Below are 25,373 nucleotides of genomic sequence, written 5' to 3'. Positions count from 1 at the left end.
CCGACTGAACGACAACGAGGAAATAATTGAAATCGACAACGACGTTGCGATGTTATCTGGTCAAGATTAGACGACAAGATGATTTGGAGCTGCGTTTTTCAGATGAAAGAAAGTATGAAAGTAAACAGACGTCCAATAATATTTAATATTGGAGAGTAGATATGATATTTAATGTATCTGTCCATCGATTACAGATTTGTAATTCGTTTAATCCAGCGCCGGTAGTAAGAAATGTTTTCGTACACTCCCGACGCTACGGCGCAATGGTGACCGAAAGAAACGACACCGTAAATTTTGTTCCCACTCACCAGCGGCCCTCCAGAGTCACCGTAACAAGAATCTTTCCCGCGTGCCCCGTAGCAGAGATGGTGCTCTTTCTTCACGAGCATCTTATATTCTGGAACTTCGTTCACGCACCATTCGTACGGCGTGTAGTGAACGTAGACTCCCATTAGAAGATCGCTTACTGTTGCCTGGGGGGGAAAGTTTCGATCGCTCGACAATCTACTGACTTATAAATTCGCAAATTTATAAATTTTAGAATGACTCGAGAGTTTAGAAACACGATGGATTTACAACGTTGAAAACGATGACTCGTAAATTCTTTAAATCCTCCCGAATCTGCGAGTCGTGGAAATCGAGAATTTTCAACATTTTAAACGATTTAAATTCAAGCTCTCGCGAGCTGAAGGAGCGTCGAAATTATAAATCTAAACTGGAAACTACCGAGCATGACGATTAGAGAGAAAGATACTCACGACGCTTCGATTGTTGGTGTGACCCCAGCCACAAACGTACAGTGTTCGAGGTGGTCTGCTGGATTCTCTTGGCAATCGAGCCGCTCGAACAGTGCTCGAGAATCGAAAGGGGGGTCGTATTTCGAACAGCGCTATATCGTGATACGGCACGTTCAATTCCGAATACTCGTACGCGGTGCCGTTGTACGCGTGTATCTTTGTTAATTTGTGCAGCGATCCTCCTCGATAAAGTTTGCTCGAGCCGGCTCGAACGAAGTAACCTGTTGTTCTCTCTGAAGCTCTGAAAAAAATGTTCGTTCAAATTATTGTATGGGAAACGTGGAAACTTTTTTAATAACAAACTCACAAACAATGAAGAGCGGTGATGCCCCATTTCCGGGACAAGATACTAGCGCCGCACACAAGTCCGTCGAAACTGTGCAAAGAGAGCTGGAACAATGCTTTTACTATCTCGAAAAATATTTGCTCGATTAATTGCACTAACCATGAATGGTCGATGTTTTATACCAACGGGACGACCTCCGATGATTCTTCCAAAAGTTGTGTTACAAAATACGTCTCCTATATTTCCTGCAATAGCAAGGGTGTCTGGAAATATGGACAAAAGTTATTGATTGCTAACGTTCGAGAAAATAGTAATCTTTTGAATAGATGAAATAAAATTAAAAAAAGGATATTCACAAGTTAGGAAGAAAATAGTGGATATTCCGTGCATTTCTGTCAGCAGTTTCACCGACTGTGTTTAATAAATCTATGTGGCATACAGGATGCTTTCTATCTTCGGAAGCTATAAATGTCGTCCATTTTGCTTATATATCGTCGAAAATTATTGCTATCTACAAGTAGAGAGATTGGATAAGTCGGAAGGTTAGAGTAAATGGTTCAACTCCTCCAAGTGATAACAATTTTTAAAAAATATCATCTCATATCGTTGGAAGAGCTTCAGATTCGAAAAACTCTGATTCTTTTAAACAAAGATTCACACGTTTGCCAATAATTGACGAGGACAAGGGAAATAAATATATTTGTCGTGTTAGAGATCGAAAAATTTCTATTTATTACATTCACCCGTTACTTTCTATCTCTCATTACATTCGCGTAACGTAGAATTAGATTACTTGGAATTTTTATTGTGTTTGCGCTTTCGTTCAAAAATGGCCGAGTTTCTATCCAAGAGAAGATAATCACGCGAAATCAAATCGACAATTTCATCGTATTCCGCGGCAACCAATGATCTACGTTCACGGTTCCACTCGTCGTCAAACTCTGAAGAAGTTTGATCGTTCGTAGAGTGGCCGAGGCAGTACAACGAGGAAACGAAACCGATAGTTTCCATAAATATCATGACTAAAAGAAGATTGTTTGCAATACAGGTCAGCGTGTTTTTGTTGCTCGCGTTCCGATGTCTGGTTAGGTGATTCATCGATTCTATCAGACTGTTCATAGAGCTGTCCACATCCTTTATCATCTCTGCGAAACGAAACATTTATATATTTCATATCTGTACGTCCTGCGTATAAAATTAGAATTTTATCTCTCTATGAAGTCATTCAGGAACAGACGCATCATGTTTCTATTAGAAAATAACGATTCGTTGTTTCGGGAATAAATCGATAAAATATCCGGACAAGATATATAAATTGTAGTAACCTGATCTTGGACGAGTTGCTCTTGCAACAAGCTCCTGCATATTTTCGGAATTCGAATTTTCGTCGCTATTCCACTCGACTTGCGACGTGCTCGTGTCTGACGAGCTCGGCTCCTTTCCACTGAAACTCCCGCCGTTGTGAAGCTCCAGCAGTTTGGTCATCCAGTCCATCAGACTAGACAGAATCCTCACGTGACTCTGCCAAGCTTCCGTCAAAGTATCCTTCATCCCCTCGGCGAAGAATTTTTCAAAATCGATTGCCGAGTGGTGCATTTTGTTTATCGCTCCAAACGTTCTTACCAACGCTCCCCTTTTGTACAGTTTCAACGCCTTCGAGATTTCCCCGTGCCTGTGGCAGAGGATTTGACAATTCATTGAACAACTTCTTTCCAATTCCACCTGACTGTTGAGTCTCTTGAAATATTCCAAATTCGCTGCAACCTAGCTAAACGAAATTAAATCAAAATTCAGTGTAAACTGATACTGACTTCACCATTGCTCTTCTGTCCCTGTGCACAGACTTCGAAAGTCTTTTCAATTTCCTCTGGCCATCCTCGTAAATCCGAACGTATTGGCACAACTCGTCGACGAATCTTTGTCCCAGTTCGCTTTTCGACAGCGTGTCGCCGAGATCGCCGGCAGCGCGATAAAAGGGAGATCCCTTGGATATTTTTTTACCCAGCATCTTTTCAAACACGTACCTCGCCTTCCTCTCGATTCTCATCGGTATTTTCCGATCAGTGTGACAAGAAACCATCGTCTCCCCGTACTTGTCTACCAGGATCTTGCAGTCGCTCAAGCTTCGAATCGCCCTTGTCCACGATTTCACGTCGGAATTGCGCGTTCCCGCGCTCGATGGTTGTCTCGAGCTGTTCGCACATTCGTCGAACCGTTGCAACTCACGGACGCAATCGTTGAAATCGATTCCCTCGTTCAACATCGAAAGACAAAGATACACGTGCCAGGACTTTTGTCGCGGATGATTTTTAAGGAGATTCGCCTGCGAAGTGTTTCTCGCGGTAATTTTCAAAGTTTCAACGGTGGCTTTCGGCGATTGTTTCGCCAGGCGGAAGATCGCTCGATTTAGGCTTAAAGACGATGCTCCGTGCTTCCTCGTGTCCATCATTTCCAGGAGACATTGAAACAGTCTATCGCTATAGTCGGCTATATCGTGCACTACACCAAGGAATTTGAAGCCGTTGGCTTGCCTGCTTAGCTGCTGGAATTGTGTCAATGATTCAATTCGTGAATTTCCGTGAGAATTAATTTGCAAACGTTCGCGTTCGTGGAGATCTCTACAGAGATTTTTCACAAAATCTTGTACAAACCTTGCTTCCTTCCCGGGAAGTCGCGTTTCCTTCCTCAATATACAAACCAGTCGATGATCTAATTTCATTAATCACGTTCCCCAAGTCGCGTATCATGTACACGCTCTGCAACAGCGATTCAGAATACCAGTCGTCGGACATCGGAGCCGCGTTCGAGCTTTTTTCGTATCGTCGAACGGTATTAATCAGCCCAACGTCATGGGCGAGTTGCACGAGTCTTTCTCTTATGCTCTTGCATATTTCTCGAACAGTCGACAGCAGATTGTACGAGTTGGACGACTTAGACTTTAGCGCGGCCGGTTCCTCCGTAACTTCCGACATCTTTGAAAAGAAATTCCGAATCGTTCTTTCCAAACGGCGCACTTGGCTGGGATTGACCAAGACAAAATTGTTCGGATCTGTCCGAGCATCGTGCAGAACTGGCGAATCATTTCGAGCAACGTGCTCGGAAACTGAGAAACGTGCAGCTAGACCTGTGCGTGAAATTACGAAACTTCTACTAGAAAATCTTTAAATTTATATATATATATATATATAATATAGTTTATATATAATTATTATTATATGAGATATATAATATTATTAATATTTTAATATATTAAGTTTATATATAATTATTATTATATAATATAATATTATAATTATAATTATTACATAATATATATTATAATATTATATATAATTATATTATAATATAAAATATAATATATATAATATTATTAATATTTTAATATATTAAGTTTATATATATATATATATATAATATATAGTTTATACATAATAATTATTATATAATATGATATAATTATAATTATTACATAATATATATTATAATATTATAATTATAATTATTATAATATTATATTAATGATATATATATTATTAATATTTTAATATATTAAATTTATATATATTGTTAAGTTGAAGCTATTTCGAAAAAAGAAGGGAAATCTCTGTTTCTTCAAAGACTTACTTAAAAACACGAGAAACGAAATTAGCTTGAAAATCATGGTGAGAATAAGGTAAGTACTTGCCAGCAACATCGTTTCTTCTTCACTCTTTTATACTCTAGTACTCTGGTATAATGTTTTCGACAGGTAGAGCGTGCGATACACACTCTCGATAACTAATATGAAATATTGCGCTGTTCCCAAGCATATTGCAGATTAAAACTTCTTAAACCATACGCATGTGTCCTCGCATTGACAGCTTTTATGAATTTCGAATGAAATATTACCGAATGAGCGAAACGTGTAAAGATAAGCAATAGGAAACGAGATTTATAATGTTGAAAATAGGATCGAGGACACGCCGAGTAAAAATTCAAAGATCTCTACTTAAACTTCCTTCAATTTTTTCTTCTGTTATTCAACGATACAATATTATTCAATCGCAGAACTTTTAAGAATTGTGTGTAGAATCGGGATGTCAGAATTATCTGTTATTGACGCACCATGCTAATGACACTCGACGAAACGAAATCTAAAATCATCTCTCGGTTATTTAAATCATTCTTGGCAACTTTACAACCTCCTTTGATATATATATATATATATATGCACCTGCCACGCGAACTGCATGATGTCATTACGATGACAATTCTCATCTCTGAACGTTGACTCACCGATCTGTTTATTCGAGAATCGTGGCGCCATCGGGAGTACCGGGACCAAGATCTGGCACCAAGGTGAACAAATCTCAGTTTCCACGAAAGCACAATGCTCGTGCGTGAAACGTGCACTTGTTCTTCTGCCTTCAGATACCTATACAGAGTATCTTACATCTCGTAACAATTTGAAAGATAAAAAAGGAGATCGCAAACGTGATCAGATATGAAAGAAGAAGCGCTATCAGCCAGTGATTAGAATCTAGAGGATGTTATCGATGCGTGGCCCGTGCGCATCCGCCATCTAGCGGCTGGAAGGGAAGCACCGATGAATGGCAAGAGTCAAGGCGTGTTCGCGACAAGTGCTGGCTGCTTTCAGCTGACCTACCGGCGTTAACTCGTCGTTGTTCGCTGGAATTTCTGGCAATACTCGTCGAACGTTGTGTGACTTTAGCGATGAGCGACCCGTAACTTTCGCACGAGTGCCGCAAAAGTGACGTTTCGTCAACGAGAGAGAAAGAAAGAGAAAGACAGAGAGAGAGAGAGAGAGAGAGCTAGTTTTATCGATTAAGGAAGGAGTGAATTTCACCTGGGGCGTGAAGAACGTACCTGCCAGAGAATGGACGAGGAGGCGATGTGGAAAGATTTCTATCACAAGATCGTCGTGGAGAAGGAGACAAAGGAGAAGGAGCAGCAAGAGGATTCGGAGCACGAGATAAGGTAGAGAGAAAAAGAGGAACCTCCGCAATCGACGTCTCGTATAGACTGGAAATTACAATATTAATTTTTTTTTTTTTGTATGTTTTTGTACGTTTGTACGGATGTTTAACACGCTGTTTGTGCTACTAACCGAGACATGGGACTCGAAGAATATATTAATACTGTATCTACACACGTGTTATATCTCTTCTACTTGTCATATTGTTGTGACGTATCTTTGCGCATCATTTGCAACTACATGCAGCTTCTTTCTTTAATGAAATTAATTACACAGCTGTTTAAAACGCAACGTCAATTCCTCTGACTCGAGTTGCTTCGTTTAACATTCCAAGGCGAGAGTGAAAGCGCAAGAATGAGAATTTCTACGATACGGGCAAAGTGTGTCATCGAGTAACCAGTCACTTTTTCGCAAAACTGTAACCGTCTTTGAAACAAGACGATTTGAAAAAAAAAAAACAATTTCGTTCGATCAAAAAGTATTCAGATGCAAATAACGAAGACGCTTGTTTAAATAGACATTGTGTACACGTCAATCTTCTGAATCATTGCGATTACCAACGCTAAAGTGTAATAGATAAAAATATATGAGATGACTTAACGACTTGTTTGTCATCTGTGGTCCCAGTCTTATCGTTTTTCGAAAGAAATTAGGCTTGACTGCCGTATTTGTAGACGCCTCCCTCCGCGACAGAATGCCACGCGCGAGCCGTTGTTGCCGCGATTTCGTCGCGGGAGCACAATCGCTCGTTGGAATGACAGAAACGCTCGTACGTGCCGCATACGAGCGAGCTATTATTAAAACCAAAGTAACGCGCGTTCTCCGGAACACATGCGAGGAAATTGCTTCTGCTCCGGGTCGCGCGAATGCGCAACGAGTCATGGAGATCTGTGGCTCAAGGTCGCGCGCTGGTAGCCACCGAAAATTCATTTTCTCTCTTTTCCGTCTTAGTTGCATCTATGTAGTAATTGCGCGGAAAAGCTCTTGTCTTTATTTCTGTCAACAAGCCATCCACGAGAAACAGAAGAAAGTTGGTAAAATGTGCGCGTACAAATATTGTAAAAAGTACAGTCAGCGTGTAAACTAACGAAACTGTTGCATACCATCCGGGCGACCATCTTGAACAGAAAAGAAACAAGTGAGATACACAGATTAGCGTAATAGCTTGCTAATTAATTCTTTCAGCGTCTTAATTAATTGTTTCAGCGGCCGCGTTTCCAATGACGGAAACTCCGCGAGACAAATTAAATGGCTGTAACAATCTGTTTGACCACTAAAAATTACAAACATGTCAATTATAATAAATACTCTAAATTACAAAGTACTGTTTCTGTCAATTGTCTAAACAATTACGCAAATATTTTAAATTACAACAAATACTCGAAATTACAAAGTATTTTCTGTCAATTGTCTAAACAATTACACAAATATTTTAAATTACAACAAATACTCTAAATTACAAAGTACTTTCTGCCAATTGTCTAAACAATTACACAAATATTTTAAATTGATAGTTTCTAGATCAAGCTAATCATTTCTCGTTGAATCAATTCTCCAATCACATACTCTAGAATATTTATAATCAACTGAATCGTAAATTGAGTATAACTGTATACTTGGTATAACTATGCGTCTACTCGGCAGAATTCGCGATACACATTTTCCCATAGTCGTCACCGTTGAAGACGTCATCGCGATTACAGCGGGAATTCCTTGTTTTCCTGGTCGGTACGTTAGCAATAAAAAAAGAAAGCGACGCTGCACATTAGATCATCAGCGCGGTGATTGACCTTCGAGGCAAAAACAGGTTTAACACTGAAGTTAATGCGAAGCTCTGTTTCAAAATGTGCACTTTACGAGCGTGAAATCACATAATATAAATCGTCCGGCACGAGGAGATTCGCGTGGAGCGGATTCAGTCAGTTGGTTTCGAATTTTAAAACCAGTAGAGATCGCTGAAGGTCGTTCGTGACTAAACTCGCTGAAGACCTTGTTCTAGCTCGTAAGGCAATAGCGTCTTACACTCGGTTAAGAGCTCGTGAAATTTTAACATGCACGCGATGTCTCGTAAATCTATCCTCTGAATATATTTATTTTTCAACTCGTTTTTCTAAACATAGAAACAGGAATGAAACTCTACTTTCTATTATTAGAATTAACACTTAAATTGATTTCAACTGCTCGTGTATAAATTCAAGTATAAATTATTCGAGTGACGTTCACTAACTTCTGAAATCGTTACAACTGTTGGATTCGAATTGGGTGAAACTAATGAGCAATTATTGCAATTGTTGACTAAAATCGAATGATTCTGAAGTCGATTTCTCGTAGTCGTTTTCAGCGTAGTATATCGAATTAAATTATTACGATAAATTTTTCGTAGTATTGTTTCCATTACCGTAGACAAATTTTTCTATGTTACAATAGCGTATCGAATTGGTCTGTGATTTATGTACTTCCACATCCTGTTTGATGAAAGCAAAAAATTGCAATCTGCCGTGTCGATAATCTCGTCGATGCGTATCGTGCATATTTATTTAAGAAACAAGTACTTTACAGGTTATAAATCACTTGTTACTATCCGATATACTCGTACCGATCGGAGTAACTGCAAAGTGAAAAATAAAAGCAAATAGTAGAGACGTGTTTGAAGAGACGAGAAGACTGTGACTCGATGAATCACATCTCTTTTGTCGGGATAAAAATAAAACAGACTTGTGCAAAGGTGTATCGTGTGTATAGACTAAAAAGAATAGAGATATCGAAAATGAAATTACGTAAGGGCATGTGGTTCTCTTGCTACGCGAAAGCTGAGAATAAACGGACAAAATAAATAAACTGTCTTGGAACGCAACATATTTCTCGGAACGGAAATAGCACCTTGAAATTAAAAGTAAAAACCTCAGAAAATCCAGTGAATTTTGTACATGCATTCAGTATGTTATCTATTAGTTCAGAAATAAATCGTGAATCATCATCCATGGACAGAGAATTCCGGTGAATTATTAATTCTCTGTAAATTGATATAGGAAAGTTTGTAAATAGAGAAGTTCTACTAATAATGCTCAAGAAGAGTTCATCGTTTCCCAAATATTGCTACATGTTGTTATTTATATGCTGTTTCGTGTGTTGTTATATCGCATCAAGCATTTTGATTGTTAGAAACGTTTTATCGTAACAAAATAACAATTCCCAAGTACGGAGCAGCGATTGAAACTAGTACTGCTTCATTCTCTCGACGAATGATTTATTCGTTCAGTCAAATTATTTTCCTAAACAGTATACGTCAATGGTGTGAAACTACCTAATTTTCTCACAGTACAGTTTAAATAAGAATTTCAATGAGCAGCAATAATTTTAATGATCTTAACAGGGAAACATTAAAAATTTTTTTAAAGATATATTTCGTATATACGCTTGAATTGCCAGCGTAATTGCCATTTGGTTGTGAAATCTGTGAAATATTTGTAAATAATAATACGATTAGAATCTAGATATGTGATGGATTTAAATTGTGGGAGAGTTTGATCTGATATTAGCATTGATATTGCGTCCTGCTACCACCTACTTCCTTCTTCTCCAGTCCTCTTGAAGTCCTGCGGCAGTTCGTTGTCAGACATAACACGTCCTACATCGACGTCTCATTCTCCTGTAAGTAGATCGTTTCGTTTAACGACAGTCGCAACAGTGCAGTGAACTGACGTTTACATTATCGCGTTATTATTTATTCAACGAAACATTTATTTCTGAAGTTGAAGATCAATATCATTTAATTAAATTAACTGAAAATTGAAAAATAATTTCTACAACTATCAATAGTTTCTGATTCGTTTCTCAACGACACTGAAACAGTTGAACAAATCATTTTATTGGTTTCTTATTAAATGTAAGGACTAGGTAAAATGATCGATACGCGTGTGTCAAGTCAATTCCTCGCTTGTCTCAAGTCGAAGTTGTGCATAAAAGTTGTCAGTTTTCAATCAGAAACAATCAAGCTTCTTCGTGAATTGTCTCGATGTTATTTCGCGAAATACGTGTGAAACAGAGAAATTTCTGCTCTCTTCAGAAAGAAAGGGAATCAGAGAATGATGCACTTCGGAAATCTGGACGAGTCACATCCTTACTACATGATCGCCGCGGCTCGAATGTCGCAAAAGCCAGAAACAAAACCAGTCACCGTAGGCAGAATCTATTGGAAATTCGCTGCGTTCAACTTCATTCATAAAAGGTGAATCGTGTTGCTCGTTAGTTTAGCAACAGTGCGTGAACGTATTGTACGACACATATTCTGCTTTTAAATTTTCTAAGGATTTAGTCAAACGTAGTTGCAAGACAAAAAGACGTTAGCGCGCAATGTTGGCCGCAATTATTCAGTCGGTGGTTTCGATCAGCCTGCTTTTTAGCACACTTAGCGATATCGATGCGAGTTGAAGGAAACAGAATCTGCGTGGCATCGCAATGACATTGAATTTAACGCAGCTTCACAAGGCATTCGTCGTCATCGTTTATCATTGGCTTCCTGTAACTCGCTCTTGATATCTTCTTCATTAATTACAGCTCTTTGATTAATATTGCCACGCAATATTTTGATGCAGCAATTGACGCGAGCACGATACTTTGACCAATCGTCTTCTAAAATTCACTTCCCTTTTTTTTTTTCAATTTTCATTTACAGAATACAGGAGACCGATGGCGGTTTCTTCGAGAACCTTGGAACATTATTGGCCGAGAAGGTTCGAGCACAGGAACAACAGGAAGGGCCGCTTCCGAAGAGGAAGGATGAGAAAACAGAGGAAGAAGAGGAAGAAACTGAGGACGATTTGAGCGAGGAAGGAACCATCGAGGAGCCTGTCGAGGCACTTTTGGAGACCGACAGCGACAGGGACGAAAATGAGCATGCCACGAATTTTCTAGCAGAGTCTATGGGATGGAACGTGAGTCGTAAATTCGTCAATCGATATATTTGAAAGCATCATTTGTTAACAGTTTAAATTGCGAACGTCAGGATACATACATCTCTAATGAACTTCTAAACAAATGTAGATTTTATTGTTATTTGGGTCAAGTTGGATATTTAAAAATTTTAAGGTTACTATCTATTTAAGAAAAGTTGGATATTAAAAAATTTTAAGATTATTATCTATTCAAGAAAAGTTGGATATTAAAAAATTTTAAGGTTATTGTCTATTTAAGAAAAGTTTAAATTGCGAACGTCAAGATACATACATCTCCAATGAACTTCTAAACAAATGTAGATTTTATTGTTATTTGGGCGAAAAGTTGGATATTTAAAAATTTTAAAGTTATTTATCTATTTAAGAAAAGTTGGATATTAAAAAATTTTAAAAGTTATTATCTATTTAAGAAAAGTTGGATATTAAAAAATTTTAAGATTATTATCTATTTAAGAAAAGTTGAATATTAAAAAATTTTAAGATTATTATCTATTCAAGAAAAGTTGGATATTAAAAAATTTTAAAACGCATTTTCTTCGAATACTCCAGCAAAATTTCAGTTTTCCTCGTTTGCAAATTTTCGGCGCTCCATTTTGACGAGAATTTCGTTTCAAATTCTCTTGAAAATTCCAACGTATCGGAAGAATTACGTCGAGATATTAATCATGGAAGAATCATACACAAACCAAAGAGTTGTTCTTGCTGAATGTTCCTTCTAAATTCTCTGAGAAATTTTATCGAGCCTTCAAAATCTCCAGCTCTGAAAACATTCGCCGAGAGAAAAAACATTCATAGTGTAATTTTTCTACTGGCGAATCGACCGGTAAAATCCAAATGTTAGATGTTAGACACCTGCCACGCAGATCGACCGTTTCGAGTGCTTCTTTTCTTGGACTGACGAAATTTCAAGGATCATCGGATAACTCGAAATATCAGTCTGGCAAAATGAATCGTTCGACGCCTCATCGAATCGCTTAAAATACTTTGATAGAATCGTCTACGTCAATGCGATGGATAAGGGATGGTCTGTTCGTCGTTATTTACGCGAATGCTTGGCTTACGTAACTATCTGTTGGGAGGTTATGGGAAACAGATGGAGAAAAAACGTGGGAAAATGTCTTGAAATACAAGGCTTAGATACATAGCAGCTCGATGGTATTAATTTTGCATTCAATTATCGATTTAATTCGTGGATAAGAAATTCGAGCTCTTCAAATGATATTTCATGGAGTCAGTATTAAAATTGAATTTTCTCTTAAATCTTCTGTTCGCATGTTCGCAACCATGCTTGGAGTACTACAATCAAATATTCCATAACTAGACTCATCCTTTATTTATTGCAATATTTGATTGGATATATTCACGGCGGTATCGTGGTGTGGTAACAAGACGATATTGATCTCACAAAGGTCTCAGTTCGAATCGAATGTTCGGCTAAGGTACGCGTTCTGACGTACCCGGCAGCATTTTCGTCGTAAGAAAATGTGCTAACTAGGTTCCCTAAAATAATAGCGCACCCTCCGTTATATCTCAATCCCGCGTTGAGAATAATGCGATTGGGGAAATACGACTGGCCAGTCTCTCTCCGACTCGATGAGAAATACGTGAGTATGATACACGTACGTATGTCAAAGAGGACAAAAGGATAGTGCACTCTAAAGATTATTTAGTTTCTTCTCATTGAACAAACGATCCAAAATCTTTCTTCCGTAATGCCGTACGAGTAACATAAATTAAACTTTTTGCAATACATTTTGTTATTAAAAACAAAATAGAAACATCGTACTGTTTAGTATTTTAGTCAAAGCAAAATTGTTTGATACTTTGTATTTAACAAGGGGCTTTCTAATATTTTGGCCTGGTTTTTCCCTCTCCTCTACAATACATTTTTTTTTAATTCACTAACATTTGCGAATTGTCTTTCATACTGGTATATGGCCCTCGCCAAATTCTCTCAACAATTTTCTATGATATTCAAGTCCGGAGATTCTAAAACACGAATTTTTCTGTTCGTCAAGTTCGATAAATGTACACATTTTCTGGCATAGGTGTTAATTTGCTCGTCAATCGTTTTAATATATTTTTTTTACCACTTAATTGTCCTGTAATAAATTCTGTTTCCATCTTACCTTAGTAACCAATATCTCGAATCGTCATATCACCGTTTCCCATGAGTCGACAAACTCCTTTTCGTAAATCACGTATAATAGCAGTAGAGGCCTAAATTGAATCTCTTTTCATCGGTGAATGCGACTCTTTGCCATTTCTTATTCATACAAATACGTTTCTCTGCAAATTGCAAAGTCATTCTCTCTCTTTAACCAAGATTTTTCTTGCAATTTTCGTCGTTTCAGACGTTCAAAATTTTTTAAAACACATCGAACACTCTCGACTCCTAATTTGTCGTAACTTTAGCTTTTTCTGCAATTTGTCTCGCAGCGAAGCTTGAATTTTTACGTATCACGGCACGTTTATCCCGAGCAGTTAGACACTGAGGTCATTCACAATCTTTTCTTCTTCCATAATTATCGGCATCTTTTAGTAAATTCATTGTCACTTTACGACTTTTGTTAACTGTTTTGACCATTTTCGTCGCAGAATAACGCTCTTTGTTTCAATTTCAATATCGCGTGTATTTCAGATTTCACTTTTTCTCGCGACTCGTTTTCATAAATGTTAATGCGCACTGTTACGTTTTCGATAGCTTCTGACCAGCAGGCAAACATTCGACTTGTTCCACTCGCCTCGCGACTCTGGACGATATTTACATTTCTTTTTGTATCTGTTTGAGAAATTGGTCTCGGTAATCATCGTATATCCACGCTCAAGAATACTGATATAATAATCTATGCGTTCTCTCTACGTTACGATACGCGATATAAGAAAGTACGGAGTGTGAAGCGGTCTTTTCATTCCACAATCTTACCTAAACACATACCTATGTCTTAACGATCCGATCCGAGCGGATAAAATAAAAAAGTAAAAAAGGGAAGAGAACAAGCGACGTGAATGCCTCAATTATGTCACCGATAGGACGGGACGCTGGTAGGGTGTTATCCTCTAAGCTCAATGAGCAGTTAAGCTCAATTTGAAACGCGACTCTGGTTTTGTAGCGTAGCCAGCGTGTGACGCTAGTTGAATCGTCGACGTTGTCGACGACGACGACGACGACGACGACGACGACGACTCTGATCTGCCGGTCCATCTATTCCTGGAGCAGTACGCTGCTTGCCTTCGTCAGGTTCCTTAGTAGCTGATGGACTCTACCTACCGATTATCCTGTCCGCGTACTTCCGTCTGGATCTACCGTTCTTCTTACCGAAATCCTGGCGCGTCACGTGTAAAAAGTGTAACCCACAAGTGATTGCAAAAATTCTGCAGATATTCCTCGGTTCGCAGCGAAGAATGACAGAAGACGCGTAGAGTGGACTTTGCATCGCGCCCAGTGTGTGTGGAGAAAATGTTTCGAAATGAAATTTTTAGGACCCGTTGAACAGCATTCTTTATTGTGATTTTCTTTTGGGGGGGGGGGGGAAATTTGAATTGACGAAATATCTCAATTGAAATTGTACAGTTGTCAGTTGCAGTTGTTAAAATTATCTGTTGGTCGGTAGGAAACAATTATAAATAATTGACAAATTATAATAATTTGGAAATTGTCAATTTCCAAATTTATAATAATTTAGAAATTATCAACAAGCAGCGATTAAAGGGATTAAAGGTACGTAAGAAATTCGTGAGATTCGTCGAGGACCGAGGTGGTTCCTGCTCGATTTGTATTGTGTAGCAATTGGTCTTATTGGCGATTAAGACGCAAAAGCTTGCTCGTCGGAAATCGACGCGGTCGTAAAAATAAATCAAACCTACCGAGGGAACTGGATTGGGCAATCGTCTTCCTCGAGTGCTGGCAAACCGGCAACATTTTCTCCAACCTGCCTTTCGTCTGTAACTCTTTAAAATTCATCCAGCCGATTGCAAACTTTCCACGATCGCGTGGAAAGCGCGCACCATTTCGTTATTCGAAATGTAGCCGACTGGCAAAAGTAGTTCGCGAACGAAGGCGAACGACAAACTACTAAATTAATTTGTCGGTGGGAAAATAAATCCGGACGGAATGCGTGGGCAGTCGAATTTAGACGAACTTGCATAATCGCATCGGACGAGATACATCGGACCGGGAGCGACACGAAGGACGGGAACGTGGATGTCGGCATCGTCGGCTATCTACGCGTGCCTCCTCGGTCAATGAGCTAATTGCCTCTGGTATATCAATTTTCATTGGGCGCAATTGCGCCAGCCGTACGAATACGCATTGTGGTTGCACTTGTCCCGTGGGTCGCCTCAAACAGGATACGGCATAGTTTCCCTTTGTGCAGATTCATTGTCTTGTTTTCGCGTTTTCCATTGGCCCCGCTGTTAACCGGGCGACCAATGCGTACGCCAGGCCTGGCGACGTTCGAAATTGGCCGGGGTCGTGCGCGGGGTAGAGAAATGGGCAAAAGAAATGCGAGACCGCGCGCGACTTTGTTCCGTTTCAGATTGTATGGCAGCAACTGGAACAACGAGTAAAAGAAAGTCGTTGTTCCTTTCCGTAATTGGTATTTGACGATTGGTTTCTGTCGTCCTGGATTCGAGAGAAGAAGAAGAAAAAAAAAAAAAAAAAACATACGCAATTGCTCGGTTTGCTCGTCGACAAACAGCGAGACAAATGTGTATCAACTCCTCTTCCCGAAGAGGACTCGATCGAGCCAATAGGGCCAATGTTACGGGCGAATCGCGCCTAAACTTGTACAAATAAACGGAATCTCATTGTCAGAGTCAATTGCTCTTGGCAGACACCAGTACGCGACGACGCTAAAGGCTATGGCCCAGTTTTCGCCCAGTTTCCCAGTGACCCGCTGATCCAATCTCATCTTCCATCTTACGTTCTCTTGCATTCTCGTCTTCTCAGTATATATCTGATCGACTTTCGTTCGAAATCGTTTCTGCCTACTTTGAGGAGGACACTGATCTGTGCAGCCGGTAAAGAAACAACTATTTTCGCCAGACGTCGTCGCGTTCTCGGCGATCTTTTCAAGAGGTCGATCAAATGGAACGCGCTAAAAAAAGAGTAACCTCAGAAATTTGTCCGACGAGCGAAACGAACGGCGTACAAGTGGTGGTTACGCAACGGAAAATCCAGAAAAAAAAAAACTGAACTGCAAGTGGGAGGATTGAGTTAACGAATTCCCTGTAAATCGTGCTGGCAATTAGATTCGAGCTAAGCTTGAAAACTCTCCGAACATCGGACGTTGATAATGAGAAATCAATCTTGTTGAAATCAGAAAAGTATAATAGCGTCTTTCATAAGAGATCGATCGTGAAACGTATGAAAATGATCGGAAGTCAAATAAAAATTAGAAATCATTAAAACGAGAGATCCTGTAAGATTACTAAATTCATAGGGAACACTGATAGAAAGTTCATGAATGATTCATTCGGGAGTTGCGAGTAATAACGATAAAGTATGCACGAAGCGAGATTTATTTAGATTCAAGGCGATCGTTGCGTTATCCAGTGCAAGGCTTAATTATTCTTTTGTCTGTTTATTTCCAAGCATTCTCTAAACAGGAAGGCACTACTCTCCCTTTCGCCGAGTAATTAATTAAATGAACGAATTTAGCTGCTCGGAATGCTGCAATTGGGTCAATGCCGCAGAGTTCGTCCATAGATCTCGTAGCAAAATAAACGTCCGTCTCGATCGTGCATCACTGATATCCCGAATCAGTTAATAAAATACACTGCTTCAAACGATATTCCACAAACGATGTTTCGGATCTTTGTAAGTGTTTCTGACTGTTTCTCCTTGATTATGTATACATTCGGTCGAATAAATATGCGCGGCACCGATAACAAAGGTCGTCGAAGTTCATCAGTGGCCGACAATGCCGTGGCATGGGAAATCCTCAGTTTTTAGAACAGTTTGACACTGGTCGCTTGGACAGCACCTTCGAAACTTTGCCAGTCCCTCGATCGTTACTCCCATTCCGACAAAATATCCGACAGTCTCAATATTTCATAACTCTTCGATTCCATTCAATTAGATTTTTCGTGGAATTTCACTTGAGGAAGAGTCAAGAAGCATTCGTTTCGTTCTAGATCGTAACGCTTGCGATTTACGAGAAGATTTGCAAAATATTGCGATTATATTCTGCCTGAACTTCCGTACAAGCGCGTAAATGTCTGCAGTATCTCTTTGTAATGATCGCGAGTGTACGTACGTTTCAATTTGAGAATGAAAGTGTCGACGAAAGGGAGTGAGGTCTTGATCGAGCGTCGATGCACGAGCTATATTGTTCTTGGCTGACAGTTTCTTCAGACTCGCTCTTCTTTCGAAATCGCGTTTCGAAATCCCTCGGGAGACAGACGTTGACAGGCAGTTGATCGCGGCAATGAATGAGAGATCATCTTCGAACGGACGGTGCTCGGACAGCTCCGACGAATCGATGTTTACGTCGGATGTTGAACGTAGAAAAGTGTAGCGTGTGTCGCGATACCATCTCGCATCTGGTGGTGGAATCTGTTTCTTCGAGAAAGCGAGGTCTACGTGAAAGTGAAAATCGAACGAGATGAGTTTGAATTGCGAGTAAGAACAATGGTGAGCACCAACCCACCCCTAGGGGTGGCTACGATGAATCGCGGGAGGAACACTTTTCGCGGCGTGCCCAAAGCGGAAATCGAACGCAGAACTAACACCCTGCTACAGGCTATGACGGTGAGTCCATTTCTCGTCGAGTATACAAAATATACAAAAAAATATCAATTTCTATGGAAATACGAAACATTGAAATTTGAAATTCGCCGCGTGAAAGGAGAGTAAAGAATGTTCAGTCGTTGACAATGAATATTCGAAGGCACCACGGATGAAAGTATTAGATAAAATTATCCACGCAACAATGCCTGTTGGCACCCAATATCGGTAGCTCGATTGAGGTATGTACGTCTCAATGTTCCGGCTGAAGAACTTTGAACTGCGAGTATCGCGAGCGATGCTTCGACAAATGACTTGCAGCTAAAAATCTCCTCGCGTGCTTCTTATCAACGCAGGTCTTATGACCGGCAGATGTTACAATTACGCGTGACGTAAGCCGATTGCACACCATTTCTAAATAAATTTGATTGTTCGACTGTATCGGTTGGCACACCGATCGAGGGTTTTTTGAAAAATGTTCGGCAAATATTTTCGCTTCGGGAATATTTTCAGGAAAGTAAAAGCTTCGGTTTCACTCTGTTGGTTGATTCTCTGATTGCACAGAAAATTCGATGAAAATGCGTCTCGCTTTGTTCGACTGCGTAACGCTTAGTCACTCGCTCGGATCGAATGTTAAATTAGCTCGGGAAATTTGACGTTTTATCTGCAGATCGAGGAGCTCTACGCCGCGCTGGTGTTCATGATCCAGCACCAAATCGGCTACGACGTTTCCAAGGAGTGCGAGCTGGAAACTCTGCTGAATTACCTCCAAAATGCGTTCAAAGTCGACAACGACGTGCACGAGAGGGTTTTGGACGAAACGAGAAACATGGAGGTAAGCATTATGCGAATAATTTGAATTTGGAATTGTACGTCACGTCGTTCGTACTTTAAACAGCCGCCGGAGATGCATTTGAACGTCGAGGTGATCGAAGCGAAGGAACTGGTGTCGAAGGACTCCAACGGCAAGAGCGATCCTTTCTGCGCCCTTTACCTCGAGTCAGCTCCCACGAGGAGATACAACACTGCCGTGAAAACGTTCACGCTAAGCCCCGTGTGGGAGGAACACTTCGAACTGTGAGTTGAGAGTTGCGCACAGACTAAAGGATAAATAATAACGTAAAAACTTCAAACGTGATCTCTTGCAGCCCTCTGGAGGACCCAGAAAACGACGTACTGTGTTTAGAAGTGTGGTGAGTTCTAAAATTCTACGAGCCGCGACGTTTGAATATCGTCTATTTTATTCGTCTCGATTCAAGGGATTTCGACGCTGCTGAAACAGTTCCCGAAAAGATGAGCAAAGTGAAGGACGTGAAGGGTGTTCGAGGGCTGGTGAAACTAGCGAAGGAGATTGCAGTCACTGCCACTACCGGCAGCCACGACAACGAGTTCATCGGTCGCTGTAGGATACCTCTAAAGGTACGCGAAACAAAAATAATATAAACAGAAACGATTCCCTTGTTACGAGAGATTGAAATCAGACCGATGTTTCGAATCCTGCCCCGTCAGGACATACCGACAACAGGCCACACAATGTGGTACTCCCTCGAGAAGAAGAACAAGTCGAAACGACGCGGTGTGGTGAAACTGAGGCTGGCCTTCAGCGCGGAGCACAATGCACAAGTGGCCGCGCAAGAGTACCGACACTTGATCAGAGTGCTATTGTTGCATGAAATCGAGACTCAAAAGATAGAGAAATACTGTTGGTGTGGCCGATGGTCAGCGCCAGCGGAGGTACTTCTTCTTCAGCACAGCGCTCAACGGGGCTTGCTCGCCAGGAACGTGACGCTCGCTCAATGGATAGAGTACGCGAGAATTCATCAGGAACATCCGTTGAACTTCACCGTGTTCAATAAACTGGCGATCGATCTTCTGCGGCCGATGGAGAACGGCCTTTTCTCGCCGGACGAAACGAAACTGTTTTGGGACGCAACGAAGAAGTTGTTGTACTCGTGCCTGAACAGTGTTCGCAAGATCAGGAGGCTCCCGGCTGGAGACAAGAACGCCATGACGCAGTTGTCCGCGATTTTAGGGTGATTGGCAAATTTTTCGAGTTTTATAAGAACACGATTTTTGTTTTAACCAGATCACGATTATCGAGAGAGATATAAATCTAGAAAATTGCTCGTTTCGTCTAATTTTATACGTGAACTTTCTGTTGCGTTAGAATACTGTCGTCGATCTCGTCCCTAAAAGTGCCTGCAGACTGCAATCTGTTTCCCGCGAAGATGTACTCCTGGTTCCTAGACCCTGACGAAGCACCAAGTGTCCTTCAAGCTCTCGAATACACAGTCGAACAGGGTGGCGTCGAGTGGTAAGCGTTTCAATGGTCCGAGAACGAAGAATCCACAATTCACAAGCAGTAAATTGAGCATTTGAACATTTTCTTTCCACGTTATCCCAGGTTCGAACATATATTGAACAACAATTTCCCAGAGAGCGAGTCAGACGAGGATGCGTTGAAGCATCACATCAAAGTAATTCAGCTGATCAGAGCAGATTTGCAAAATGCCATCGACAATTACGACAAGCTATTTATCAAGTAAGAATTCGAGATCTTTTCGGGGGAATATTTGTAAGAAATGACACAAGTACGATGTGTAAATGAGTTACATTGCAATTTCAGACGAATCAATCTTCCTTACGCAAGATGTCTGTACATGACGTACGAGAAGAGGATCAGCGACATGTGCATGATCATTACAGAGGATATCTGCGGCAGATTGAAGCGGATCGAAATCGAAAACGCCGACGTGGAACTGAATTTGGGGACGACTCTGTTCGAACTGTATCTCGCGTTGCAGAGATACGCTATGTAAGTCGAGTACAATTCGAAAGTGAATTGGCACGAGTTGTTAAAGTGTAGAAAAGGAATTCTTTGGAAAAATTGTGATTCTTTCTTTTCTTTTTTTTTTTTTAGTCTTGGTCAAGTACTGTGCGCTGAGGGACAGCTCGAGGGTATGAAAGTACAGAGTTACCACGAGTGGTTCAGGGCTGGCGTGGCGCACTGGCTCGATATAGCAGTGTACAAGGCTTTGAAACGAATCGACAGAGCCGTGGAGTTCGACACACTGCAAGCGGTCGATAACTCCGTCCAGTACAGCTCGAGCGCTGTAGATACATTAACGATATTCTATCAAATCAAAGTTTTCTGGACGCAGCTCGCGTGGCCGGACATAGAGGGTTCTTACACTTTTATTGCCAAAATTATAGACGTAAGTCCCAAAGCCAACAAAATGGATGGCAACTCCCTCTAACAATAGACTGCATCATCGCCAATCCAAAACCCAAAGACATCTTCACAATCAGCGCATTTCTTCGCCAACATGTACCACAAAAAACACCCACAAAACAACAATATCAAACACCCCCTCCAACATTACACACGCATACATGATCAAAAACCCTCACACAACTAACACAAAAAGGACCTAATCACCGACCCGACACACTAACACTATAAACATGTAACAACCAAACCTATTGGCTAAAACTGTAAAGCTTATGGTTTTAATCTTTTCAATAAATTCAAGTCCCAAAGCAAATCAAAAACATTCACACAAACCAACACAAAGAAAGATACCAGCCGATAATACGATTAATTCAAGACCCAATCACCGATTCCGTGCATAAACATCCTGCACATGTAGCAATCAAACCTATATGGGCTAAAATTGTAAAGCCTATGGTTTAATATTCAATAAATTTTCAATTCAAGTTCCAAGGTGATTTCTCGACCGAGAAATTTTTGATTTACGTTGGCGCAACTATTATCACCAAATTGAAAAGAAAATCCAATCATTGAAAATATTTCCTATTTTCCGAAATGTGTGTCATATCGCTATGATTTTTCTAGGACATCTGCAAATGTTCGATCGCATACGCGGACAAAATGGCAAAGAAGGCAGAGCTGACCACAGATTTGGAACAATTGTCAGAGAGCAGCGTGTACGAGAAGAAATTTGTCGTGTCGACGGCTTGGTGTTTCGCGATCAACAACATCGATTACATTCGAACGTCAATTGGACCGTTGGCCAACGATCTGGGACTTCAGAATATCGTGGATGCATTGGCGGAGAGCAAGACTCAGGAAGAGGCAGAGAGATGCCAACAGACGCTTCAATTAATCATCGACAACGCCACAGACACCGTTAGGAACAAGATCATAGAGCTGCTACAAGTTGTCGCGAATAAAATGGCCCCTGCCATGAACAGGTAACAACATACGACAAAATGATTCGGTTAATACTTTTTTCATACAAAGGTTCAACTAAAATTTGAATGAAGGTATCTGATGGAGGGTGCAGAGTTAATAGACACGACCAGCAATTCCATGGAACGACTTCTACAATATTTGGACAGTAATCTAACGACGCTGCACGATTACCTTAACGAAGACAATTTCGAGAGGATTTTACTCGTCATCTGGGACACGATATCGGAGAGTTTATTCCAATTGGTGCACAATAACCTAGAGGTACGTGACGGAAATTTTTTTTTTTTTTTTTAGAAAATATTAATAATTAGGAAACAATGAAATATACGCATTAGAAAAGCTAAGTGAAAATTGAAAATTTTCGTGCTACAGAGAAGGAGGCCACCGTCGTTTTACTCCAATCTCCATCGTTCCCTACATACCCTCATTCGGTATTTCAACATCGGAGCTGACGAGGCGGCGAACGTGAGAGTTTTAGAAAAAATCGAACACCTGCTGGAGCTCCACGGTCTGGAGACGGCCGAACTGATACACCGTTACCATCAGGAGAGAATAAAGGAACAGAACGAGTTGGACGAGTCCGAGTACGGACAGATCACTGTCAAGGCACAGTTTGTGGATAATTCTCTGAACATTCAGATACTGAACGCGAGGAAATTGCGGCCAGTCGACAGTAACGGTAAGGCGATAAAAGTATAACATCCCTTTCGTGACGGATTTCGTCTCGAATATAGTTCGAAACTGTAACTTACTGCTAGAGATCGCATGATTGCTAGAAATGAGATTTTAGGCGATTAGACGTTACTTTATTCCGTAACGGAAATATGATTTTGTGAAAAGTGAAAAGTGAATCTCATAGCTCGCTAATCATTCACTTTAAATCGACGACGGGTGAACGAGCGGGTGATCCGCGGCGCAAGGAAAATGATATTTTCTTTCGATTTTATAGGCGATTTGGTAGGCAAGGTGTCTACTCTCAAGCGCAAGCTTCATGCAAAATCTAAACAAAGACCGAAAGAACGGAAGACAAGTATGTAAATCGTGGATGTCAAGCAAAACAGAAACAAACGGGAACACTGTTCTTCTTCTTCATCATTCTCTCGATTAGATCCTCTCATGCCTGCCCTCATGACAATTAGAAACTTCAGATTTGCATGAACAAACCGCCGGCCAAACTGTTATGTTACGTTTTGTCTCACTGTGTATTTGTACCTAGAGAATTGTACGAGCATTTTCGCACATCGCATAACTTTTTCCCCACCTCCGACTTAGAAATGTGAAATTGATCGCGAGTGACGCAGACTTCTATAAGGTTCCAAGTTACGAGATATTGTTTATAAATTCAAGCGAATGTTACGCAGTGATTCGATGTGTTGTTGATGAAGCTGTGGAACCTTGTAGACGAAAGACCCATCGAAGAATAAAGATAGTCACCTTTCACCGTGCATGAGCCCATATTGGGGTCTTTCCGGTGTCTCGAAAGGATGACTTAAGCGTAAACAGTGTTCCTCCTGTTTTCCAGGTAGTTGCGACTCATACGTGAAGGTGAAGCTACTTCCGGAAGAGAAGTTCGCTGACGTGAAGCTGCCTAAAACGCACGTGCAAAAGGAGAATCTGTATCCGCTGTTTGACGAGATCTTCAACATGTGAGTAATGGCTAATCTTGTTTCCGCAGCGAGAATGGAGCTTCAATTTGAACAATTGCAATCACTTGCAGCCCTCTGACAAACGAACAGAGAAACATGGAAAACGCGATCGTGGTCTTCGAGCTGAAAGACAAAGATTTCCTTCGATCGAGATTCATGGCGGAAGCTTTCCTGCCGTTCAGCGAAATTGCTAAAACAGGCTCGGACCAAAGAATCGAATCTCTGGAGCAAATCCACTTGATGCTATCGCGTCCAACAAGAAAGAGCAAGTTTCCTTTGCTATTTATTCCTTCAGTCGTAACTAATCGATTGTTTCTATCTACTTGATCTCTTACTTTTTTCATTTGTTGTTTCACGTGTTCAGGTACGGACGTGATCCAAGCGTTGGAACATAGGAAGGGAGACAACCAGGCGACAGAGTTTTTATCGAAGCTCAGTTCCAAGGCTGAACGAAAGTAATCGTTATTACTTACTGAGAAAATTGAAAAGAATTGCTCACTGTGCAATAGAAAGGAACAACGTTTCAACTTCAATCGAACGAAGATGAGATTGTCAATTTCAGTCGTTTGTACGATAAGCAATTAACTTGATACGCGAGCCTTTAGAAAACTGCCTTACGTTGAGGCAGTTTACGTCATCGCTATTTTTCAATCTAATTTATGTCAAACCGTTTCGCAATTAAACTACGCATTTCAACGTCCAACGTATAACGTTACTTAAAACATTTTTGTAACTTTAAATGCGAGCGTGTGCGAGCTATAAATTTTGTAATTTATTCAAATCGTCGCTCTTCGTTTCTCGCGTACAGACTAGATTTGTTCACGAGAAACAGAACAAAGGAATAGACTATTTTTATAAAATTTTGATATGCGAGTATACAAGCTGTTTCTAACAACCGAGACCCATTTTCCAGGCTGTGTATCGCTTCAACTATCGAAAATTGAACGTATTTCCCTACGCGGAACACGAAACGTCGCATTTCAAAACTAGAAAAACTATAAGGCTGAGTAAGTGCTACTTACGAGCAATATCGTTGATTATCATTAAGGTTTACAGTGTACGCTTAGTTGCAATAAATCAAAAGTAAAATAAAATTGCCAACATAGGTGTACAGTATGCAAATAATTGCAACTACAGATCGAACGCGTGTATGTTTCATATAACGAAAGTGTTAGTGTTGTTATCATTGTTGGAACGAAAGTAAATCGCGGTCAAGAGATCTGCTATCGAACTCTTTGTTTGCAAACTATCTCTCGCGACGCGACAATTCGAAAATTACTATTTTTCTTTTTTTCTTTTTTTTTTCATTCTGAAACAAACACTTTTGAACACATTTTGATTAACTTGAACGATTATCGTATCCAGAACAGACAGAGAGTAATCATATCTTACTTTAAATATTACATGTATTTATGTAAACGCGAGGCAATTCAAAATGTAATGAACGTCGAATAAATTATTAAAATGTATCAACACGAAGCATTGTTATTTTGTAAGTGCTGCTCAAAAATTCCATAATACGCGATTAATTTCTCATCATGTAACACGTTATTATTAGATTCATTCGTCATTTATGGAAGGAAGTTCACATTATGCACATGCGTGCTAATGTTTTCTCGTTTCTCATTCCTGTCTCCATGGAATGCGCTCTGTTTAAAATTACACGCACTTCATTCCGTTTGCGTGCGTTGAGGGAAACGCAGTTTGAATCGCTTATTCCCTCTCGGAAATTTCGACGTTACGCTATAGTTACCTACTGTATCATCAG

At 40.3% G+C, this 25,373-nt stretch overlaps 3 protein-coding genes across 14 annotated transcripts in view; 1 reads left to right on the top strand and 2 right to left on the bottom strand.

The window, feature by feature from the left end:
* The window catches only part of LOC122534063 (protein unc-13 homolog 4B), a 28,865-nt gene extending 3,791 nt beyond the window's left edge, over positions 1–25,074 (top strand). For 2 of the 10 annotated variants that reach the window (XM_043664354.1, XM_043664349.1), the window contains exons 2-18: positions 10,734–10,992; positions 18,414–18,578; positions 18,642–18,820; positions 18,892–18,936; positions 19,003–19,162; positions 19,253–19,776; positions 19,911–20,057; positions 20,148–20,285; positions 20,370–20,558; positions 20,664–20,958; positions 21,600–21,958; positions 22,031–22,220; positions 22,332–22,638; positions 22,909–22,989; positions 23,482–23,605; positions 23,677–23,870; positions 23,970–25,074. In XM_043664354.1, the coding sequence (XP_043520289.1) occupies positions 10,734–10,992; positions 18,414–18,578; positions 18,642–18,820; positions 18,892–18,936; positions 19,003–19,162; positions 19,253–19,776; positions 19,911–20,057; positions 20,148–20,285; positions 20,370–20,558; positions 20,664–20,958; positions 21,600–21,958; positions 22,031–22,220; positions 22,332–22,638; positions 22,909–22,989; positions 23,482–23,605; positions 23,677–23,870; positions 23,970–24,064 (3,451 nt within the window). In that variant the 3' untranslated portion in view covers positions 24,065–25,074. Of the gene's footprint in view, positions 1–4,727; positions 4,757–5,622; positions 6,061–9,600; positions 9,710–10,124; positions 10,287–10,733; positions 10,993–12,494; positions 12,618–16,829; positions 17,768–18,413; positions 18,579–18,641; positions 18,821–18,891; positions 18,937–19,002; positions 19,163–19,252; positions 19,777–19,910; positions 20,058–20,147; positions 20,286–20,369; positions 20,559–20,663; positions 20,959–21,599; positions 21,959–22,030; positions 22,221–22,331; positions 22,639–22,908; positions 22,990–23,481; positions 23,606–23,676; positions 23,871–23,969 lie in introns of those variants that run through there. The other 8 variants (XM_043664352.1, XM_043664351.1, XM_043664353.1 and 5 more) reach the window with 8 other exon arrangements.
* LOC122534068 (trypsin epsilon-like) lies at positions 188–1,719 on the bottom strand. The gene is made up of 5 exons (XM_043664365.1): positions 1,440–1,719; positions 1,243–1,346; positions 1,105–1,187; positions 759–1,038; positions 188–473 (listed from the first exon to the last, which is right to left on the bottom strand). Exons 1-5 carry the CDS (start codon positions 1,471–1,473, stop codon positions 189–191), a joined length of 786 nt encoding a protein of 261 aa, XP_043520300.1. The 5' UTR covers positions 1,474–1,719; the 3' UTR covers position 188.
* LOC122534065 lies at positions 1,832–5,553 on the bottom strand. 3 transcript variants are annotated; one of them, XM_043664359.1, is made up of 5 exons: positions 4,708–5,553; positions 3,735–4,207; positions 2,895–3,625; positions 2,409–2,755; positions 1,832–2,228 (listed from the first exon to the last, which is right to left on the bottom strand). In XM_043664359.1, exons 1-5 carry the CDS (start codon positions 4,775–4,777, stop codon positions 1,873–1,875), a joined length of 1,977 nt encoding a protein of 658 aa, XP_043520294.1. In that variant the 5' UTR covers positions 4,778–5,553; the 3' UTR covers positions 1,832–1,872. The 3 variants fall into 3 exon arrangements, with proteins under 3 accessions (XP_043520294.1, XP_043520295.1, XP_043520297.1); XM_043664360.1 differs by having other exon boundaries at positions 2,895–3,622; XM_043664362.1 differs by having other exon boundaries at positions 5,359–5,553.
* Positions 25,075–25,373: the final 299 nt, after the last annotated feature.

Source organism: Frieseomelitta varia, unplaced genomic scaffold, assembly GCF_011392965.1.
Source record: "Frieseomelitta varia isolate USP_RPSP 00005682 unplaced genomic scaffold, Fvar_1.2 scaffold_574, whole genome shotgun sequence".
In the NCBI taxonomy this organism is placed as follows: Eukaryota; Metazoa; Arthropoda; class Insecta; order Hymenoptera; family Apidae; genus Frieseomelitta; species Frieseomelitta varia.
Note: the sequence above shows the minus strand (reverse complement) of the source record. Positions and strands in the feature narration are given on the sequence as shown.

Bases quoted from the DNA above. Each gene is read 5' to 3' on its own strand.
- LOC122534065 (XM_043664359.1), bottom strand. From the start codon at position 4,777: ATGTTGCTGGCAAGTACTTACCTTATTCTCACCATGATTTTCAAGCTA. The intron at 2,756-2,894 runs GTCAGTATCAGT...CCTCTGCCACAG, and splicing joins GACAGAAGAGCAATGGTGAA to GCACGGGGAAATCTCGAAGG. The intron at 2,229-2,408 runs GTTACTACAATT...TTCGTTTCGCAG, and splicing joins AGCAACTCGTCCAAGATCAG to AGATGATAAAGGATGTGGAC.
- LOC122534068 (XM_043664365.1), bottom strand. From the start codon at position 1,473: ATGCACGGAATATCCACTATTTTCTTCCTAACTT. The intron at 1,347-1,439 runs GTGAATATCCTT...CCATATTTCCAG, and splicing joins CACTATTTTCTTCCTAACTT to ACACCCTTGCTATTGCAGGA. The intron at 474-758 runs GTGAGTATCTTT...TTTCCCCCCCAG, and splicing joins ACACCAACAATCGAAGCGTC to GCAACAGTAAGCGATCTTCT.